A 21,897-nucleotide genomic window follows, 5' to 3' on the forward strand; every position below is an offset into this window, starting at 1 on the left:
ATTTCTTATTAAATTTCACTAGGATATTTGAACAGGATTATTTTCAACACCCCCCATCCCTACAACTCCAGTAACAAATATGTACCATTTTAGTTACATTCCTTTTTGTGGGTTAGCCTCAGAGTCTAACTACAATTTATAATGTTCTTTCCAGATAAAACTTTTTCTGAATTCCACACCATCATCATAGAGGTAGACCTTTGGAAAAGCAACCTGTTTAAAATATGGGTATCTTTTATAAGGAGATAATGGACATGAGATTGCCCTCTTTCATTAGCCTATTTATTTCTAAGGATGTGGATTAATACTCCACTTTATCACAGCACATTCAAAAAAGAAGCCTAAAGTTTGATTATTATCTTTCCCCACTTCCTTTTGTTTCCATACACAAAACTTTGGATTACAACATGAGTTATCAATAAAAAGGACTCAGTGTGTATGCCAATAATTTTATGTCTGGGATTAATTATTGATTCACCGCTGGTAGTCATTCACAGACACTCTCCCTTCCAGTAGCTGCCATGATATCTTCCTATTTTCTGTAAGTGGCCATAGAAAGCCTGGGCCACCGAGAGACTTTTTGCAACAGTATTAGGAAGCTCCTTAATCAATCAACCAGACTCTGTACACCTAGGGATTAAGTAGAAGAAATAGTCTGGTCTGGTTGAAGCCTAGCTTTCTATTCCATTCTGTTGGATGCAGTAACTTTTTCTCATTTGTATACTATATTATTAACATAATGTCATCTTTCAATTATGTCTGTGCCAATTACAGACGAGCATGTGGGGAAAGAAAGCCAGTCAGGCTAGTGGTGCTGGTGACATTCACTGAAATCACTGGCTTGACCATTTAGCTGGGTCAGAGCTGTGTCTGGTCAGCAGCCATGAGAAACATGCCACAGGGAAGGAGACGCTGCTCCCAGACTAGCCCCACCCCACAGGGGAGCCAGGCAGACACAGGACACCACATTACTCCTTCCCAGGTGGCTCCACATTGCTTTACTGCCCCTCTTTCCACAATGGCCCATCAAGGCTTCTTTGTCTGCATAATTGCTCAATACAAGGAAGAAATACAGGGTAGTGGTTAATAGCATGGATGCAGGAGCTAGACTTGCTGGGTTTAAAACCCTGCTCTGCTGCTCACTGGATTTGTATTGGGGAAAAGTTATATACATCCCCTTGGGAAAGTTATATAAATTTTCATCTATATCAGTTTCCATATGTGTAAAATGGAGATATTAAGAGGGCCTGTTTCTCTGATGATTAAATGAGTTAATGCATTTAAGACATTTAGGACTGTGCCTGGTGCATAGTAATCACTCAATAAATATTTTGTTGTTATTGTTATCATAGGGGTGAGGTTTCTGTATGTATGCTGTTCAAAAATATGAATCAACTCTGTACTGTTTGGGGCAGTGAGGACCAAGAGATATTAGAAGGTTGGAAAGTTATCTCCTCCAATGTTATGTTTTGGTTTTGAACATGGCCAGTCCTAGTTGTTGAAAACATGAGCAGTGTCTTCCTAACTTATGTTCTGAATCAAGTCATGCCAGATGGCATCATTTAAGTTCAGTTTAACAGACATTTAATGAGTACCTATTAAGTGCCAGATACTTCTAATGAAAGCTGGAGAGATTTAAATGTATAAGAGATGACATATCCACCATAGAATATAATTTAGTGGGGAAGACAGGCCCATGAACAAGTTATTTCAAAACAATTTCCATTTGGTCATTATTCTCATAGGACAAGAGAGCCTAGAAAAATCTACTCACCAATTCATAGTGTATTTGTTCCTGCTTATTTTTAACTTTCTCACTACTCAACTTTTTTCTTATTAATGTTTCCTCATTAATAGATAAAAGGGTGAATTGGGGAGTGAAGTAGAGGAATGAGCAAATAAACCATTAAATTAGTGAAAATACCAATAATTAAGTTGAAATCAATACACAATGTCGAAGTGCTAATGAGAAAACATGCTCACGATATGATCCCACCCCCACTTTGTTAGTCTTCAGAAATTCCACCCAGGGAAACATTCTCATGAAGCAATATATACAGCATTTTATTTTTTTTAAGGTTCTGGTTTCAAATATTGTGCCAGCCCAGAAAAGCTTAAAAAGGGGATTGTTACCCAGAAAGAGTGAGACTTATAAGCTGTTCTGACCAGTTTGCCACCCAAGAGATGCCCTACTGAATGCCCAGCTCACAAGATATTTAAGAACAATATCTTCCGTAAGCAGGCACCTCACAGTTTGGAAGCACTGCCCCTATAACTATATATGAACTTTCACTCCATTAACTTAAATTTCATTTTGCTTTTAATTCTGCTGGGTTTCCTGAAACGGGGCGGGGCTTCTAGGCACGAGGAAAGCGAATTTAAAGAGAAGGGCCTCGAAAGCAGTAAGCTGAATTAGCACAACAGAGAGCACATACAGACGTGCACATCAGATATGCAGAACTTCAAAGAAAAGAAGGCAGCACTTCCTATATTTAAGCCTTGGATTAACTACGAAGCAATGCAATCCCAGAGCAGGGAGGCGACGTCGAAAACCAAACCTCATGATTTCTTTGCCTGACAAAACTTGGGGGAATAAGAGTACATGGGATGAGATGGTCCCTGGCGACCAGTTGGAATGGCATGAATTCAAGTATGAGTTGGCATCTCAGTCTTCCTGACTCACGGAGTCAAGTGCAGCATGTTCTGGGAGAACACGGTGCTTGTCAGGGAGCTGGCAGGTGGCTCTTAGCTTTTTACCCTGAGCTCTTAACCGTTTACGCTGGGTCAACAGTTAAGAGCTCAGCTCTTACTGGACAGACGTGAACCAATCTCCCCAGTGTATCTGCACCTCCAAAAATGGAGTCAGAACAAAGCTTGAAAGGGGTGATTCCATCATCCCTGTTGCCTTGGTGGGAAGTACACACTAGGGCTTTCTAGGGAACGTGTGGAGGTCTGTGAAAAGGCTGCAGCCGCAGCAAAGGGAATGAGGCTGGAGAGACCACAGTAGGACTGGCCCGCACAAGAAAGACCACCCCCACCCCCGGCCCAATTCTTCACTAAAAGTGACAGTGACTGAAATTAGAGCTCAAAGGTTCAAATCGGGGATTCAGAGATATCTTAGAATTTCTTTTTTTTTCTTTTTTTTTAATTAAATCTTTATTGTTCAGATTATTACATTTGTTCCTCTTTTTTCTCCCCCATAACTCCCCTCCTCCCAGTTCCCGCCCCACCCTCCGCCCTCACTCCCCACCCATTGTCTTCATCCATAGGTGCACGATTTTTGTCCAGTCTCTTCCCACATCTCCCACACCCCTTTCTCCCCCAAGAATAGTCAGTCCATTCCCTTTCTATGTCCCTGATTCTATTATAATCACCAGTTCATTCTGTTCATCAGATTATTTATTCACTTGATTCTTAGATTCACTTGTTGATAGATGCATGTTTGTTGTTCATAATTTGTATCTTTACCTTTTTCTTCTTCTTCCTCTTCTTAAAGGATACGTTTCAGCATTTCATATAATCCTGGTTTGGTGGTGATGAACTCCTTTAGCTTTTCCTTATCTGTGAAGCTCTTTATCTGACCTTCAATTCTGAATGATAGCTTTGCTGGATAAAGTAATCTAGGTTGTAGGTTCTTGTTATTCATCACTTTGAATATTTCTTGCCATTCCCTTCTGGCCTGCAAAGTTTCTGTTGAGAAATCAGCTGACAGTCGTATGGGTATTCCCTTGTAGGTAACTGAGTTTCTTTCTCTTGCTGCTTTTAAGATTCTCTCTTTGTCTTTTGCTCTTGGCATTTTAATTATGATGTGTCTTGGTGTGGTCCTCTTTGGATTCCTTTTGTTTGGGGTTCTCTGCACTTCCTGGACCAGTAAGTCTATTTCTTTCACCAGGTAGGGGAAGTTTTCTGTCATTATTTCTTCAAATAGGTTTTCAATATCTTGCTCTCTCTCATCTTCTGGCACCCCTATAATTCTGATGTTGGTACGCTTGAAGCTGTCCCAGAGGCTCCTTACACTATCTTCGTATTTTCGGATTCTTTTTTCATTTTGCTTTTCTGGTTGGGTGTTTTTTGCTTCTTCGCATTTCAAATCTTTGCCTTGATTCTTGTGCTCCTCTGGTCTGCTGTTGGGAGTCTGTATAGTATTCGTTATTTCAGTCCGTGTATGCTTAATTTCTAGTTGGTTCTTTATCATAACATCGAGGGTCTCATTAGATTTCTTGAGGATCTCACTACATTTATCGGCGGCTTCTAGACAGTTCTTAAGAGACCTTAAAAGTGTGGTTCTGAGCTCAATATCCTTCATTGACAGTTTTGTCCTGTTTCTTTGTCTCCGCATTTTTTATGCTTTCTTGGTGCACCCCCTAGTGGTCTTTGTGCGCAGTCTTGTTGTAGTTAAGCCTTGATTGTTGTCAGCAATACTGGGGTGATTTGATCTCCAGGCTAACTGGCTATGAGAGTCCACTGTGTCTGCAGTGGGAGAGCTTCTGTGCTGGATCTCCAGGGCGGTGCTAATCTAGCGTTTGCCTGAGGCTATCTGGCAAATGGCTCTGCACAGGGCTTGGGCGGGGCGGGTCCCCGGGGATCTACAGGGTGGGCCGGAGCGAGCAGTTATGGCTGCTCTCAGTTCCGTCCCCAGAGGCTCTGCCTCTCAGAGTCCCAGCAACCGCTGCAAACCTTGGAGAGAAAGCTGCCTTCGAGTTCCAACCGAAGCCAGACAGTCCCGCTTCTCCCGTTTGAGTCTGGGTCCCTAGAGACTCGTCTGGATCTGGAGCTCAGAGTCTGAAACTCCCTCCTGATTGAAAACAACAACCGTGCCCTCCACCTCCAGCCCACTCCTCGTGCACTCCGCACCTTAGTATTTCACTTCAGCACCGCGCCTCCTCTGAGTCTCGGTATGCTTTTCTCTTTCCTTCTAGTTGTAGAATTTCCACTCAGCCAGCCTTCCTGTGGTTCTGGATGATGTCCGTTCCATCTTTTAGTTGTTTTTTGAAGTGGTTGTTCGAGGCAGCAATCTCTGGCGTTAACCTATGCCGCCATCTTGGTTTCCCAGAATCCTCTATCCAGAGATATCTTAGAATTTCTGACATCAGTAGAGTGTGAGGAGAATATACAGTATTCTGTAGGTCTAAATCAGTGGTTCTCAACCTTCTGGCCCTTTAAATACAGTTCCTCATGTTGTGACCCAACCAGAAAATTATTTTCATTGCTACTTCATAACTGTAATGTTGCTACTGTTATGAATCGTAATGTAAATATCTGATATGCAGGATGGTCTTAGGCGACCCCTGTGAAAGGGTCGTTCGACCGCCAAAGGGGTTGCGACCCACAGGTTGAGAACCACTGGACTCTAAATCGATCTTGATGCTAATGACATCACAAACTGCCTTTACTGCTGTAGTCGAAAGAAAAGGTAGACTTCTGAGCCTTCTTCTGACACTGTAGACAAGTTAGTTAACCTTTCCTGATTACAAAACAGGACTAATTCCATTCTAATTCCTAAGAAAGGATTGCGAGAGAAATGAAAAGAACTCATATCTATCTGCTGTTGAACTGTAGCTTAGTACCCCATGATCGTGGTATTGCAATTCCAACACTTAAGTACATTATTTGATTTTACATGATTATATCCTATTTTAAACTCACAGCCTAATAGTCCATCTCTTTTATACTTCCTGTCTATTCCTACAACTTTTATCCTTAATTCAATCATTTTAAATTCATCTCTGTAGTTTTTATTTGGAGACTTCGATATTCACTTTTTTGGAGAGGGCAATAATTGATATAATTAACACAGTTTTAAAGTGCGGAATCAAGTTCTGACTTCTGTAGATGGGAAAATAGTAACATTTTTAACATAATACAGACAAGGTCTGCTGTAATTAGTTTTCCATACATCTTTTGTATTGTTCTTGGTCACCAGTGGGAATAATGAGCTAGCCTGGAGACAAAATCTAAATTCTTTAAAAATACCTCAAATCTCTTAGGCTGGAACAGGAAATATTCTTATAAGCAAACAGTAAACATTTGGAATCTTTTAGCTCTAAGAAGTTAAACAGGGTGAAAATATAAATAGCTTCAGGAAGGTTTAGATATTATTCATGGATAAAAAGAATACATAAAAATAATAGTACCCTGTCCAGTATGGGTAAGTGGTTAAAGCGTTGACCTACACACCAAAGGGTGATGGGTAAGGGCACATACCTGGATTGCAGGTTTGTTTCTGCCTCAGTCAGGGCATGCGGGAGGCAACCAATTGATATGTCTCTCATATAAATGTTTCTCTCTCTCTCTCTCTCTCTCTCTCTCTCTCTCTCTCTCTCTCTTCTCCCTTCCTCCCTCCATCCCTCCCTTTCATTTTTATCTACAAACAATGAAAAAATATCCTCTGGTGAGGATTAACAAATAAAAAAATAATAGCAAAAATTTAAAAATTTAGCAATACAAGTGTTGATGAGGATGTGGAACAAAAGAAATTCTATGCACTGCTGGTAGAAATGTAGTTTTGTTCAACAACTTTGGAAGTCAAGTTAAAATTTGTTGTAAACTGTATAGCCACATGCCTTATGACCAGTTCCACCCCCTGTGTATATCCTAGACAAACCCTCCTAGATGTGCCTCAGGAGGCATATATGAAAATGTTCATCACAACAACAACAACTGGAAAACCCCAAAAATTCACAAAAAGAAAAGAGCTCTGAATATGAATTAACTTCTCTAAATGTAGAAATATGGATGGGTCTTATAAGCTTGTTGACAAAAAAAGCAATTTACAAAAAAATATATATGTAGTGATACCATTTTTATACATCTCAAAAACATACAAATCTAAAAAAAAGTGTTCTTTTAGGGAACCATACATATGTGAAAGAACTAATTTTAAAAGCAAGAAAATGATTAATACAAAAGTCAGAGCCTTGGTTTCTTCTGGAGGTAGATAAGCCAGAGGGTGGGATTGGGAAGGAAATACAAGTAGCTTCCATAGGCCTGGTAATAATTTAATTTATGTTTCATAAATTATATGTAGATTATATATATATATATATATATATATATATATCCTTAGATATATAATAATATTTGAGTGGGAAATGAAAATTCTTATTTCCCTAATCATCTAGGTAGACTTGATGGAAAGCAACTCTCATGCTTATTCTGAAAATGTAATTTGGTACAAAACTCAGATGAAATAGAAGACAGACAATTGATCTGATCAAGGGTGCCTTTTCCTAAGAAAAACAAATAAAATTTCTAATTTCCAAGTAATAAATGTGAAAAACCAGAAAAAAATATAAAGAATAAAAATTTTAGGTCATCTGAAGTCCCACAATCTAGATATAACCACTGTTAACTTTTTGTTATATTTTCCTCCAGTTTATTTTTTTCACTATGTAAAATTTGAATCAATATAGCATTTAAAAATGTGTTTTCTCATAAAGGTTTGGAATCTTGTTTCCCTAGAGACAGCAATGACATTATGTGTACACAGTATATTCATAGTCTAATGTTCAGTTTTCAGTTCTATTCTGTAAGTTTTCTGTATAAATGAAAACGTAACTTTCAGCATTTCCCTCACTGGAACATTTAAGGAACTAGAGGAGGACAATCAAACTCAAGGTTGCCAAATCTCTTTCACTGTAATTTTTAGCTTCTAAATCAGTTATGGAAATTGGTCTGATGGGGTGGAAGGAATTTTTCTTTTGATGACTTGCTTTCTTAAACTCTGATCTCAACACAAGAATACATTTTTTCTGAAAGATTTTAAAAAGGGTTTTACATTATTTCTAATTTTTGAAACCATGGAAAACAGTCTTTTGATAATTCATAATTTTAAAGGTAATTTCCCTATTCCTGACCATATTTACAAAAGATTAATAGCAGGCTGTTTACATTTTCCTTCCATGTGTATTTTTAAAACCTTATTCCTTTAAGACTACCTCAACTTACCATCTCATCAACTGCTGAGAGGATACAGTGTTAGAGTTAGAAGATATTTCAATGCATCTTTACAGCTATAGGATATAAGAAGCTCTAAACATTTATAGTAGACTTTAAGGATTAAACTGCAAAATCTTATAGGAGCTGGAAAACTTCTTATGTCTCTCCCATTCTGGATTCTTAAAATGTGGTTCTGATTCAGGAGATCTGGGGTGGGCCTGGACCTTTCTACAGGTGATTCAGAGGCCCAGGCAAGAATGGGAACTACTGCCCTAAGCTGAAAGACCTTAACCAATCAAAACCCAAAATAAAACTCTCTCTCCTTTAACCAGACCTGTGTTAGTGTGGGGAGGCAGATCAGTATTCCACTCCTATCTGTCAGTTTCTGAGAGACACAGCTTGGGTGATTTCTCTCCTACCTCATCCAGAGTAGTGTAGTAAGTGGTGAGTGGCAAAACCCTACCCCCTTCCAAAGACCACCACTTTTTGGGGAAAAATGGCAGCACATCTTTTTTTTTTCCCACTTAAGAAAATACAAAATGCTTCAAGAGTCCATTGCTTCCAGGAAGTGCACAGTGAACATAAAGGGAATTCCAAGCTAAAGAAAATTGGGAGACGGGCCTGAAGAATGATTCATCTGCTTTTTTTGCTTTTGGCCAGCTCACCATGGGAATCTGTTTATGAGGAGTATCTGCCACTGATCATCTTTTTTCTTTTGGTTTGATATTAGTGGCTTTACAAAAAGGTGAGAACGGCTGGGTGAGGGAGAAGATAAGTGTGAGTCCATGGCCATCTCTACAAGTTACCAGTTGTCGCACTTCCTGTAAACCAGTTCATATAGGTAAACACCTTTAAAATAAATAAACAGGAGTAGGGAACAAAGGTGGAGCTGTCAACCAGGCATTGGAATTGATTTAGGAAAAAGCCAGCAACTTTCATTTAACCACTTTGGAAATGTTTATGCATTATCTCCCCCCATCCACAAAAGAAAACACAGCCACAAGACAAATTGCTCTTTGAAAATTTCACAAGACATTAATAACCACAGCAACAATAGAACTTGTGCTAAAATTAAAGTTTAAGAAGCTTTAAAATATTTTTAGTTCTTTTCATCTAAAATTGTTTAGACTACCTTCAGAGAAACTTTTCAACAGTTTCCTCACTGGCAAGCGTTGAGAAGCTTTGCAAGGCCAAGGTCACTAGAATGATTTGGTTTATAAGTTTCCTTTAAAAGAAAGAGAGAAGAGACAAAGAAGCAGCAGCAAGCACTTGTCATCCAAAGAGGGCTGAAATGACAGAGTTTTGTGGAGAAGCGAAGTAGAGCTCACAGTAGAGGTTAGAGCTTCCAACTTCATGTCTAGAAATCAGTTCTGTTAGATGTACCTTGGAGAAGCAGGTGCTTTCAAACAGTCCTCCCACAAATCTCCTTAGCAGCCAGCCAGTCCAATGGTCCTCAGCCAGCTAACCCAGGGAATACTTCAAAGTCAACCGGGGCCTACCCATGAAACCTCTTACAAAGACCTGTAATAGGAAGCCACAAAAATGTAATAAGAGAAAATGCACCTGATTAAGTCAAGGAGCACTAGCCCGCCCTGGAATTACGTAACAGCAATTAAATTTTAAAAAGAGGGAAAGTTCATGCATAACAGTCCTTGAATCTGAGTCCAGTTTAGACATCTGTTCATTTGATTAATCTTTCTGTGAAGGACTGAGCGCTCCAGAAAGAAGTAGCACGTTTTCAAGGAAGAGCCAGCATAACTGTGTCAATGGAATAGGACGGAACCTTTCTGGGCAGCAGTTTCCCGTCTCCTGTGTTCTTTTAGGCAAAATGAGCAGTGGTGGGTGCTTCCAGTGGGCGGCTATGGCTTGAAGGGGTATCCTAAGCGGGCAGTCTATGCCCATTCAAAGTGGCAACAAGCTCTGCCTGCGTTCAGCTGTTGCCCTCATGAGCTTTTTGACCAACTGGAGGTGGAATGGCCTGTTGGAAGAGGTGTAGTAGAACATGGGACTGAAACTGAAGCTAAGGCTTTCCATTCCAGGGTGGTGGTCGCTCCCTGGGTGACATTGGGAAAGTAAGTCTTCCTGGGCCTCATTCTCCTGGGCTGTTATAGGAGAAAATGGAAGTTCTGTATCAAAGAAACAGGGAGATAGGCGCCCACGGGAGAGGAGGCATTGCTGACCTGGCTGGACCCTGCCTGACTCAGCACTGTGACAGGAATCCCTGATAGGAGTTGTTAGGAGGGGGAGCACAGAGCTCCCTAAAACACAGGGAGATTTAGCGTATTTATAGCAGGGGCTATTTGCCTAAAGCCCTAACACAGGGAGATTTTACAGTGACCTGACAAGTGGCTTGAGCCCAAGATTCTCTGTTACAGGAAAGCCTCTTCAAATAACGGAGAGGAGAGGGAAAGATATTTATTTAGGGAGCCTGGGATGCAGGTCACCATAGAAAAGGTTCAGGTAGCATTATGCAGGCGGAACTGTGGAGGGTGGCCCTTCCCAGGCACAAACCACATCAAAATGTGCTCAGGACTGTAGCTGATGATTTTGCAATCATTTGTTCCAACAACAAACCAATGCGATTTCCACACTTGCACTTGTTTTTTACTGTCAGCAAGGTGAAGTCCCGGCCTTTTAGCACCAAATCCACAGCCAAGGTCTTGAAGACTCTAAATTTACACCTCTATATATTTTAAATTGGGAGAGGGAGTGGAAGGGTGCACAGCTGGCTTTTGGGGTAGGGGGGCCTTAGTCAGAGGCTAGTTAGGAATGTAGGAAGTCATGTTGCCCCAAATCTGCTAGAGCAATGTCTGATTCTAAAGTAAGGAAATACAAGAGAGCTTGAAGCTTGTAATGGACCTGTTCTCTTCACTTTATAGTGTATTTTATTGTATGTTAACATATTTTTATTGATTTCAGAGAGGAAGGGAGAGGGAGAGAGAGAGAAGCATTAATGATGAGAGAGAATCATTGACTGGCTGCCTCCTGCATGCCCCCTACTTGGGATCAAGCCCTCAACCTGGGCATGTGTCCTTGACCGGAATCCAACCTAGGACCCACCGGCTAGGGCAACAGTGTATTTTAATACAATCACAGGGGGAGTCTGCGCTTTTAAAGGACAGCTGCTGTAGATGCCCCTCAGTCGGGTTTTGGCTCTGTCTTGGAGTCCTTACCTAGACGGGACACAGTGAGGTGGGCTCTCTCCCGTGTCCTGTGGAACAGTGGCCAGGCCACGCTGGGCAGTGAGCAGCAGCTGGCCCCCAGCCTCTGGCTCAGGCCTAAAAATCGGGGTGGAGGGGGGCGGGGAGGAGGAGGGTGCAGCTGCAGGGACTCACACCGGCCCTCAGGGGGAAATTTCTCCTGATGCTCATCTCCATGGACCCAGGTCCACCTCTGCAAAAGGGAGAGATGAAAGCGCCGCCCAAGTCGGAGCAGTCACTTCTGTCCCACGCGCCCTTCGTCTGGAGGAGGAGGCGTGGGGTGCACAGCCCTCCCTGCCGAGGGCTCCCCGGAGGCAGAGCGCCGTGAACCGGGCACCCACGCCCTCCGTCACGCCGCCCCGCGGGCAGCTCCCTCCCCATGAAGCTTTGAAGGCGGTTTTTCAAAACCACCGCCGCTTCCTGCGCTCCTTCCTGAGTCTCAGGGCGCGAGGGCGCGCGGCGTCCCCTCCTCCCCGCCACCCAGACCGGGACCCCGGGGAAAGTCGCTGTAAGAGTCCCGGCAGGTTCCCCCGCAGCCCGCAGCCCCGGGACCCGCCGCTGTGCGACCGCGGGAGGGGGCAGCCCCGCGCCCCGGCCCAGTCCCCGTCCCTCCGCGCGCCCCGGCCCCGGCCCCGCTCACCGCCGCCGCCTCTCCTTCCCCCGCAGCCGCGCCGGGACCATGTCGGCGGAGACCGCGAGCGGCCCCACGCAGGACCAGCTGGAGATCCTGGAGTACAACTTCAACAAGGTCAACAAGCACCCGGACCCCACCACGCTGCTGCTCATCGCGGCCGAGGCTGGCCTTTCCGAGGAGGAGACGCAGGTGAGGCCCTGCGCCCCGCGCTCCCGGACCCCCGCCCGGGGGACCCCGTCCCCGGACCGCGCGCCACCCACGCGAATAGAAGGGTGCCCCTCGCCCTCGCCTCGCCGCCCGCCCCGATCCCTCATCGCTCTTGCACGCGCTCCGGGGCCGGTTCCCGGGAGCCCCGATTCTGCATCGCTCCTACCGCCGCACCCCGCCTTCCAGGCTCCTGGCGCCCCCTCACCCGTCTACCCCTCTATCCCTAGCCCGCGGGGGCTCCCCAGGAGCGCCTTAGAAATCTCACGTTCGTCCTTCCTTCACCCTCCTCTGCCGCCCGGGACGAGCTCCCTCCTTTCTCCGGGTTGGGAGGAGCCCCGTCCACTCCGGCCTCGCTTGCCCGGGCTGTTTCTCCCCTGGGCGCCCTTCCTGAGGGGCCCGGCGCCCCCAGATCTCTCCGCGGCCGTGTCAGAGCTGGAGGGGACCTTGGAGACCAGCAATAAACTCAGCCCTCAGGGTTGACAAACGAGGAAACTGAGGCCCAGAGAGAGGGGCTTGCCAGGACGGCAGGCAGGGGTCCCTAGCTCCACGCCGTCGCCGTCCAGCTTCCCGTAGCTGCAGAGCTGAGGTTGCACACAGCCGCCGGGAGCTTTGGTTCGCATAGCTGAAAACTCCCCTGCTCTCAGGTTTAATCTTTTAGGGAGTGGGAGCAGGTGTCCCCTTCAAGGCGTGGATTTTTAAATCTATTTTTAAAGCCTCCTACATTATCCTGAAAATTGTTTAGGGTAGAGAACGAAACACTATCCGTGATTGTTAACCTCCAGGGGCAGTGTTATTTGGTAACGCTGACTTTATTTTCCCTTTGGTCATGGAAAGACGATGGGTTATGCATGATGCGTACTACTTGGAGCTGCTCTGGCACCTCTCCCACGGAAGCCCAAAGCACTTCACACTCTAGTCTCAGCTCTAAAGCAGAGATGCTCTTGTTCTTCCCGTTGCACACACCAGAGCATCAGACGGCTTGTCCTCTCCTCACCACGAACCATACTCACATGAGGCTTCGAAGCTTGTAATGGACTAAGACCCTCCACCCCAACTCCAAAATGATTTTTATGAATTGAGCCAGGCACACTTTGGACAACTTGCTTCTAGAAAATCCTTTCACTCCTAAGTCAAATAGAAAGCCAAGCATACCTGTTTTAGCAAAGGGAATAGCAGGATTTAGGAGAAGGTGATTTGCTGTAACCCAAGTCTTACAGCTCGTGTTTCTTGGAACCCGTGAGGAGGTGGCCTGCTGAAGTTTTATTATTTAAAATCCCATGCTATATTTAGAAAGGAAGAGTCATCACAGAAACAGTGATTACTCATCGTTTAAAGAGAATGTTGTGGATTTATTGTGGGCACCGCACCAGCTGGGGGTCTAAGCTCTTCTCAGCCTCTCATACTCCCGTGGTGAATTACCATCATCCCCTTACCTGGAAGGCAGAATAATTATGTTGACCTTTGTAATGGCTGAAACTTGCCGGGTATTGTTCCATGCACCCTCCAAGCATTAAATCGCATATTTGTCACAACTATTAGCCCTATTGTTCAGGGAAGAGACCCAAGGCACAGAATCTATACTAATGAAAGGGTAATATGCTAATTAGACCAGACATCTTCCGGACATCCTTCTGGACAAAGCCATGGTGGCGGGGGCCGAGGCAGAGGCGGTTAGGGGCAATCAGGCCAGCAGGGGGAGCAGTTAGGAGGCAATCAGGCTGGCAGAGGGGAGCAGTTAGGGGGCAATCAGGCTGTCAGGGGAGCAGTTCAGGGCAATCAGGCAGGCAGGCAGGTGAGTGGTTAGGAGCCAACAGTCCCAGATTTCGAGAAGGATGTCCAACTGCCAGTTATCTCCTGAGGGGTCCCGGATTGGAGAGGGTATAGGCTGAGAGGCCCTGAGAGGCCCTGCCCCCCCCCCCCCCCGCACGAATTTCATGCACCAGGCCTCTAGTGGTTAAATAATTTGCTCAAGAACACAACTAAGCAGCAGAGCTAGGATTTGAACCCTGGCAGGATGCTATGTTGTCTCCACAGAGGAAGAACGCAGACACCTCAGAGGGCTGGGAGGAAAAGACTGAAATTCAGTTCGTAAAATCCATGCATTAAATGACAGCCATCCCAGCTATATTCAATCTTTCCTCAAGATTCACCTTATATTACAGAACTGACATGAAATCAAGTGCGGGCCAGGAAGAAAGTAAGGGCACCTGCTTCTTTGTGGTTGAGGTCAGCCAATGGAGACCCCTGCACGCAGGTGCATCTGCCCCTTCTCCCGTTTCCTCTCTTCTACCTCCCTCCAATAAACAGATGGTAGACCCAGCCCTGAAACGAGTGGGTGTGGGGGTGAGTCAGCCTCACAGCAGGGCCCCTGGCTTCCTTTTCCTGCCATGGGGGCAACACCTCTTCCTCCCTGGGCTGCCATAGCTGGGCTTGCCTCTCTGCCTTCCTTTTTAGACCCGCAGGGAAGCAGCTGAGAGCCCAGAGCTCAGAGAGAGGCAACAGCAAGTTGGGGGAAGAGGCTTCCAAGGTATCCCTCTGTCATCCCCCCTCAGATGGGGGCTCATCTTCCAACTCCCCATTCTTTCCACCCCCGCCCTCCTGCCCCCTTCAACCCCAGTGTGCACTGGTATGTGAGAATGATCTCATCTTTAATCTTTCAAACAGTATTTACATTTTAAAAGTATCTTTTATTTTTAAAGTGTCTTCTGGAGATATTATGCCAATGATGAACTTTCAGACATAAATAACATTTTTATTTATAGCAGGCTTTGCAGGGGCCCTTTAAATAACTCCTGGAGGCCAGGGTGTGCTAGGCCTCCATATAAGCGGGGTATCAGCACACCCAGTTTCCATTCTTTATTAGTGTTGTCCCTTTACACCACTAATAAAGGGCACCAAAATAATTTTTATTTCATATCCTGATTCCCTCATCCCTGACACCCCCACCTCCAGAATTTGAATCATATTATTTATTTTCCTAGAACAAGTAATGCGTCAGTAGAAAAAATAAACAGGAGATGCTCCTGTGAGATAATACCCATTGCTGATGATCCGGCCGGGGCACGAGGGGCTAAAAGGTGGCACATTCTCTGACTGGGGGCTTTGATGACCTCTCACTAGCTGTCCCACTGCAGGACAATGTCCTCTGCTGTGGGAGGGGGCGCCTATGGGAACCCAGAATGACGTGAAGGGTGACCTAATGGAAATAACTTTTTCAGTTGCGTTTTCTGAATAGAATAGGTTTTTCTCATGGCAGTAATTTGATATCTCCTACATTTAAATGAGATAAACCCCACAGAACACCGACCCCTGTGTCTTCCATTGTTTTGAAGTCAGTGTTAGGAGCCTCTGGGAAAGCTCTTTCATCAGCCCCTTGGGAGGTCGGGATGATCTGGTGTTTTCTATTGTCACTAACTCGAGCCCAGTGTAGCTGGCACTGGCTCTCAGAGAGGTTTCCAGTATTTTTCTCTGCTCTTCATGTCCTGGGACTATTTCCAGAACTCAGTGGTTTTTAGTTGTAGACGTTTTATCAGTGGAATAAAGACCTCTAAAGGTCTCCTCCTGAAAGGGATGAAATGTTAGTTACTAGAGAAAAGGACAGGAACAATGTTATTTTGCCTCAGCCCCTCCCTATCACAGTATCTAATTATCATCTGTTCATTTGGAGTAAATAAATCTCCATCAATGGGTGAGGGTAATGAGGGCATTCGTTTATAAGCAAGTGAGGGATGAATGTCTTTCCCAGGGGATGACTGAAACAATGAAGAGCCAGGTGGAAAATTAGTACTGATGTGAGTGAGATGTGGAAAGATTCAGCTCTACGGGGGGGGGGGGGGGGGGGGGGCAAGCAAGGTGTTGGGTGGTTTTTGTTGGACAACAACTGCTTTGCTAAATTCTTATATGCACTAGAGACCCAGTGCATGAAATTCATGCACGGGTAGGGTCCCTAAGCCTGGCCAGTGATCAGGGCCGATTGGGGCCTTGCTTCCCCAGCTGCCGGCTGCCAGCTGCAGGCCGGGGCCTTGCTTCATTCTACACTGCCTCTTGGTGGTCAGTGCATGTCATAGTGAGCAATCAAACTCCCAGTCTCCCGGTTGAACTTCTGAGGGGACACTTTGCATATTAGCCTTTTTAAAAATATATATATTTTATTGATTTTTTATAGAGAGAAAGGGAGAGGGATAGAGAGTTAGAAACATCGATAAGAGAGAAACATCGATCAGCTGCCTCCTGCACACCCGCTACTGGGGATGTGCCCACAACCAAGGTACATGCCCTTGACCAGAATCGAACCCGGGACCCTTCAGTACGTAGGCCGACACTCTATCCACTGAGCTAAACCGGTCAGGGCATATTAGCCTTTTATATATAGAGATACTTGGTTTACAATATATATCTTTAGAAAATAGTCGAGCTTTTCTTGAACTTTGTCCCATCCCGTGTTGGTTAAGCATCTAGATGCCATCTCACCAATTCACAGCTGTGGTCCTTGCTGGTTATTTTCGGTAGCTGTACATTAATATTCTGCCTCACGAACAGTGTAAAGATGTGGGTGGCTCTTCTGAATGAAGCCAGCTCACTCATTTTGTCCTAAGTGAATCCTGATAAAAGCGAGACTTTCCTCCTCCAAGTTTTAATTAGTCTTTAAAACTCTGCCCTTTATTCAGCTCTGGCAACTGGAAATCCTATTGAACCAGACCCTGTAGCCTTGAAAACCCCCATAGAGCTACCTCATTAATGAAGCTGGAGCCATGCTGCCCTCACACCAGATTTCAGAGTTAACTAAACACACACAGATTATAGAAGAAAATGGTGCCCACCTTTAGCAATAGAACTTTGGTTAAAGCCACCAACGTACATGAGCTCTCTCTTCTCCTTAAGGTTCGTTATCCCCAGGAGTGAAATGTAGCACCCAGAGAGCAGTCCCCAAAAGGAAGGCTTCCCTACGGGTGGGTAGTCTCCTGTCCCTGGCTTTATAGGACTTTTCTCATTGCCACCCCACAGTGCCAAGGTGTATAAGACAACTGACCTTAACAGCTGTGTACAGCATTTCAGTGTGTAAACTCTGTTGTACAGTCAGGGGGAGTCGCAGGTATGGTCCCATGCTGGGCAGCCAACCTAGCATTGGTGGGGCAGAACCCTAAAGTGTCCCGCGGCCTCACTCCCTTCTATCTCCACAGACCTTGATCCTTAGAAACACTCCTTCTCCTGTGGTCCTCACCCTTTCTTCTGATCTTGAGCTTATGCTAAACTGCCTTGCAGCTCCCTCAATCTCTGCAGAGATGGCATCTTCCCCAACACAGCCCTAGAGCCTGCCTGTTTGTTCTGAGGTTACATGTGCAGCTGGGCAGGTGTCCATCTCTGCTAAGTCAGAACCCCCGATTTATTTCTCACAACATTTCCATCAGCACAGTCCAGGTCTAGCATCCCATAGCTGTGCTCTTTCTGCTCCCTTTCTGTCCCCTCATCTGCTTACCCCTAGAACAGGTAAATTCTAGAAATCCCTGAAGGGACAACTTCGACCCCTTGAGCTTACCTCTTTTACAGTTGAGCTGACGGGTGCTCTATTTTTAGAAACTTCCTCAAGTTCTCATAGCCAATTGGTTACAATAGAGCTTCCTGTTGGCAGGACATGGGACTGCAGGGCCCCCGGTGGTCATCTACCCAAGCAGCGGGACATGAAAATATCAGCATTCTAAATGTACACCATGATGTGTGAAAGGTTGGGAAGTACCACGGAGAATCAAGTCTGACTCCCCATAGAGTCCTCTAACTCATCCTCTCCCAGGTCCATCAATGCTTGCTGCTTCTATTTCTCACTAGTCCCTCTTCCAAGTTTTTTTTGTTTTGTTTTGTTTTTTAAATCCTCACCCAAAGTTATGTTTTAATGATTTAGAGAAGAGAAGAAGGGAGAAAGAGAAACATTGATGTGAGAAAGAAACATCGATTGATTTCCCCCCATACGTGCCCCAACTAGATATTGAACCCACAACCTAGTTATGTGGCCTGACCGGGAATTATGCGTCATAACCTCCTGGTTCATAGGTTGATGCTCAACCACTGAGCAACCCTGGCCAGGCAATCCTCCTTTCTATATGGACCACAGAGGCTATCTTTTAGAAGGGAATGGACATCATTTTTTTTCAGTATGTGACAGGTAATTTTTCACATTTCACTCCTCCAGAAATGGTTTAAGCAGCGCCTGGCCCAGTGGCGGAAGTCGGAAGGCCTACCCTCAGAAAGCAGATCTGTTACGGACTAAGGTGATGGTGGGCATTGGCAACTTCCCTCCATGAAGACCACCTGCTGTTTCTCTCCTCGGCTTAACCAAGCTGTTTTGGTTTGTCAGTGTAGTGTTGTATGTTCACTGTTAGCTGTCCTGCTATTTAACACAATGTTGTATTTTTTTAATGTACATAACTAGAAAATATAATAACAATAGGAAGCTATGTGCAGCTTCTGTGTAATGCAGTGGCTTGATTAGGCAAGTGATGTGGCTTGCCTTTCCCTTTGGGTCATGATGACAGATGGTGTGAAAATCATCTAAGTTTGCTTTTGATCATCACCTCCCAATAACAATTTACTTTCAACATCCATTTCAGAGCAGGCAAGGTCTCTGCTGAAAAGATAACGTGACCAAGAGGGAGAAACATTTCCTTCTGAATCTACTTCCCTAAGTTGTTTTCCTTGTGTTTCATTGAATACAGTGAAGTTGAATGAGAATACAGAGGAATATTTGAGTCATTCCGATTTCATTAAGTAGTTCCTTGGATTAAAGCTGCATTAACTTAGAAAGAACCCGGTTAGGCTAAAAGACAGAAACTGCACAAGACAGAAAAGCAAGTAACTAAGAAAAAAAATCTACTAAAATATTTGATTTACATTATTTAAATGCTTCTGTTAAGTTTATTTTGCTAGCCAAAGTGAACTGCTTTTTGTCTCTAAAATGATATTCTAAATAAAACATTAACTTTTTGTTGAAAATGCACTGAGTCCTCTGAATTTTTTTTTTACTGAATAATAAGCAGATCAAAGAAAAACAGGATGCCTCCAACATAAGAGCAGACTGACAAAAGAGCTGTCATTTTCCAGATCCTTGCTACTCAAAGGGTGGTCTGGGACTGGCATCAGCAGCATTAGCTGCAAGCTTGTGAGAAGTGCAGAATTTCAGGCTCCAATGCAGACCGACCAAATCGGAACCTGCATCTTTCACAAGGTCCCCACAGGGTGTACATGCACATGAAAGTTTGCGCAGTACTGTTCTAAAAGACTCTGCAGTCCATTTTCACCCATCCTATATAATAAAAACATAATATGCAAATTGTCCCCTCTACCAAGAGTTCATCTGGGAGTTTGACCAGGAAGCAGGGCCAGCCAGGGGAAGGGAGGGAGGCCCCAGTGGTGGTGTCAGGCGGCAGGCGGCCGCTAGGGACCCTACCAGTGCACAAATTTCATGCACTGGGCCTCTAGTTTTCTATACTAGCACATTAAGCGTTTTAACAGTCTATTAATTAAGGTTGTGTTTGACTGTATGAACAGAAACTTGATTACAGTGAATTAACCAAATAGACTTTTTGTCTATTTCTTTAAATGATTATTGTTTTTACATAAAACACCAGCAGGTAGGTGGCTCCCTAATGTTGTCAAGGGCCTACGGTCATTCTTGTCTTCCTACTTTGCTATCTTCAGCATGTGGCTTTTGTGTTCATGGATGCAAGATGAATGCTTGGTAATTGAGTCTGCATGGCAAGGGGGAAAATAAAGGAAGAGAAAAAGAAAAAGACCAATGCCAACTAGACTCTCCCCTTTAAAAAGTTTTCCTGGGAGCCCCCCCCACCCAGCAACTTCAATCTGCATGTTATTGGCCAGAATTGGGTCACATGGCCATTCCCAATTCAAGTGAGTGTGGTAAGGTGAGTATTTTATTTTTAAATATATTTTTTTGATTTCAGAGAGGAAAGGAGAGAAAGAGAGAGAGAGAAACATCAATGAGGAGAGAGAATCATTGATCAGCTGCCTCCTGCACACCCCACACTGGGAATCAAGCCCGCGACCAGGCATGTGCCCTTGACTAGAATCGAACCTAGGGCCCTTCAGTCCACAGGCTGATGCTTTATCCACTGAGCCAAACCAGCTAGGGAGATAAGGCGAGTATTTTAAATTGGGCGTATTGCTGCCTTGAGTAAAATCAGGAGGGTTTTTTGGTAGGAAAGAAGCAGGTGGAGTGGATATTGGAAAAGCTATATGAGTGTCTGCCAACCCAGCCTGGAATGACACTAGAGGACACTTCTGAACTCTTACCTACACAGTCTTGTCAGTTCTTTAAAATAAAAAGTCCAAAATAAGAAACACTAACAGTTACCCAGAATACAAATGTTTACAAGGTCTCCTTAAACATCCTTGATACACTTCCTCTTCCTCTACCTTAAAACATTTCTTCTATAAACAATACACAGTGAACTAGGATCTGAACGGAACAGCCTCATCTGCCACCCTCCCTTGCACCATCAGTAGTGGTGGTCTGAGCATCTGTCGGCAGCCAGGGCTGGATGCTGACATCACTTTCTGGAAGGAAAGAAGAGAGAAGGTGACAACGAGACAGGAATGTGTGCACATACCAGACACTGACTAACAGATAAGGAGGAAGAACTGTGCTGCTAATGTGACTGTGGGCAAAGTGGACACAGGGCTTGGTGATTTGTCCATGTCAAGCAATGAGAGAAATGATAAACCAGGTCTAAGACCCTTTTCAGAAGTCTTTCTAGAATAACAGAGACATAATTCAAGAACAGTCCATCCAGGACAAGAAGAGTTGACCAACTGGGCAGAGAGTGTGCCTTTATCTTGGTGCTGGGAAGAACTGTTTATGACAGAAGGATCACTTCCTGTGCTTATCATGCCAACAGTCACGAATCCTCAAATGGCACATGCTGGGAGGAAATGAGGACTCATGTCCATTCATTTATTCTAACAAGAGCCGAGTTTTTATTCACTCATTTCTTGAATATCTTTAGCCTGAGAGTTTTTACCAGAATCCTTAACTACCACACAAGTGCAACCAACCACTTTAAGGGGTTTTCCCTTTCTGTCAATTTTTCAGAGGACCTACCCATCTCCCTAGTTTTTTGTTGTTGTTGTCATCAATATTAATGAGGTTGGTTTGGGGCCTCCACCAACTTGGCATACACAGGGTCATCACAGATAGAAGCAAGCTCACTCAGATGGTTTTGGCCTTTGTCTAGGCTCTGGCAGCTCCTCGAATTCCATGTTAAGCCATCATGGATGAGGCTGGTCTTCCACACCTCTTGTAAAGTAGTATTAACACCCATTACCCCTCCAGCTGCAGTGCCTCCCTCAGCCATGGCCATGGTGGTGGGTTCCAGGTGGGTAGCAGGTGAGTTACAAATGGAGCCAAATCCTCAATGTCCCTGAGCTGCTGCTTCTGTGTGGCTGGGCGGCAGCAGGGAAAGAATCAGTGCCTTTTAAATGTGATTTGTTAACAACCTTCTTGAGTTTACTTTTTCAACTGTAGTGCAAGGGTAGCAATTCTCTACTTGTAAAAAGGCACTTTGTAGAGAGTAATGATAATTACTATTGCTACGAAGTTCTAACAAGGACAGGGTGAGGTACACTTTGACTCCCGAGATAAGTCTTAAGGAGAACCCAGAGCTCTTTGAGTTCTGTTATCAGGAGCCTCTTCTGAACACCCAGTGTCACACACCAGAGTGATATACCCACCCCAGACTGAGAAAAACTCTGCACAGTCTCTCTTTCTTTGCCTTGTGTTGTCCAAATTTTACCATTGCAGTCACTGTTGCTTAGGCTGATATTTATCTCCAACCCCTTTCTCTGTCATCACCTTTCTCTATTCAAGGTTGTAGAGGCTGAAAAGCTGGAATACTCCCTCCTCCATCCTCA

At 44.6% G+C, this 21,897-nt stretch overlaps 1 protein-coding gene and 1 pseudogene across 5 annotated transcripts in view; one reads left to right on the forward strand and one right to left on the reverse strand.

Annotated features, from left to right (window-relative positions):
* Positions 1-18,967, forward strand: part of HOPX (HOP homeobox) — a 31,380-nt gene extending 12,413 nt beyond the window's left edge. For 3 of the 4 annotated variants that reach the window (XM_081097201.1, XM_081097202.1, XM_081097203.1), the window contains exons 2-3: positions 11,805-11,961; positions 18,164-18,967. In XM_081097201.1, the coding sequence (XP_080953327.1) occupies positions 11,818-11,961; positions 18,164-18,241 (222 nt within the window). In that variant the 5' untranslated portion in view covers positions 11,805-11,817 and the 3' untranslated portion in view covers positions 18,242-18,967. Of the gene's footprint in view, positions 1-11,323; positions 11,647-11,804; positions 11,962-18,163 lie in introns of those variants that run through there. The other variant, XM_081097200.1, reaches the window with a different exon arrangement.
* Positions 18,968-20,964: 1,997 nt separating this feature from the next.
* Positions 20,965-21,341, reverse strand: LOC308536153 (small ribosomal subunit protein eS12-like; annotated as a pseudogene). The gene has a single exon. The product of its transcript is annotated as a small ribosomal subunit protein eS12-like (transcript).
* Positions 21,342-21,897: the final 556 nt, after the last annotated feature.

This window comes from Myotis nattereri (assembly GCF_964212035.1).
Source record: "Myotis nattereri genome assembly, chromosome: 1".
NCBI lineage: Eukaryota > Metazoa > Chordata > Mammalia > Chiroptera > Vespertilionidae > Myotis > Myotis nattereri.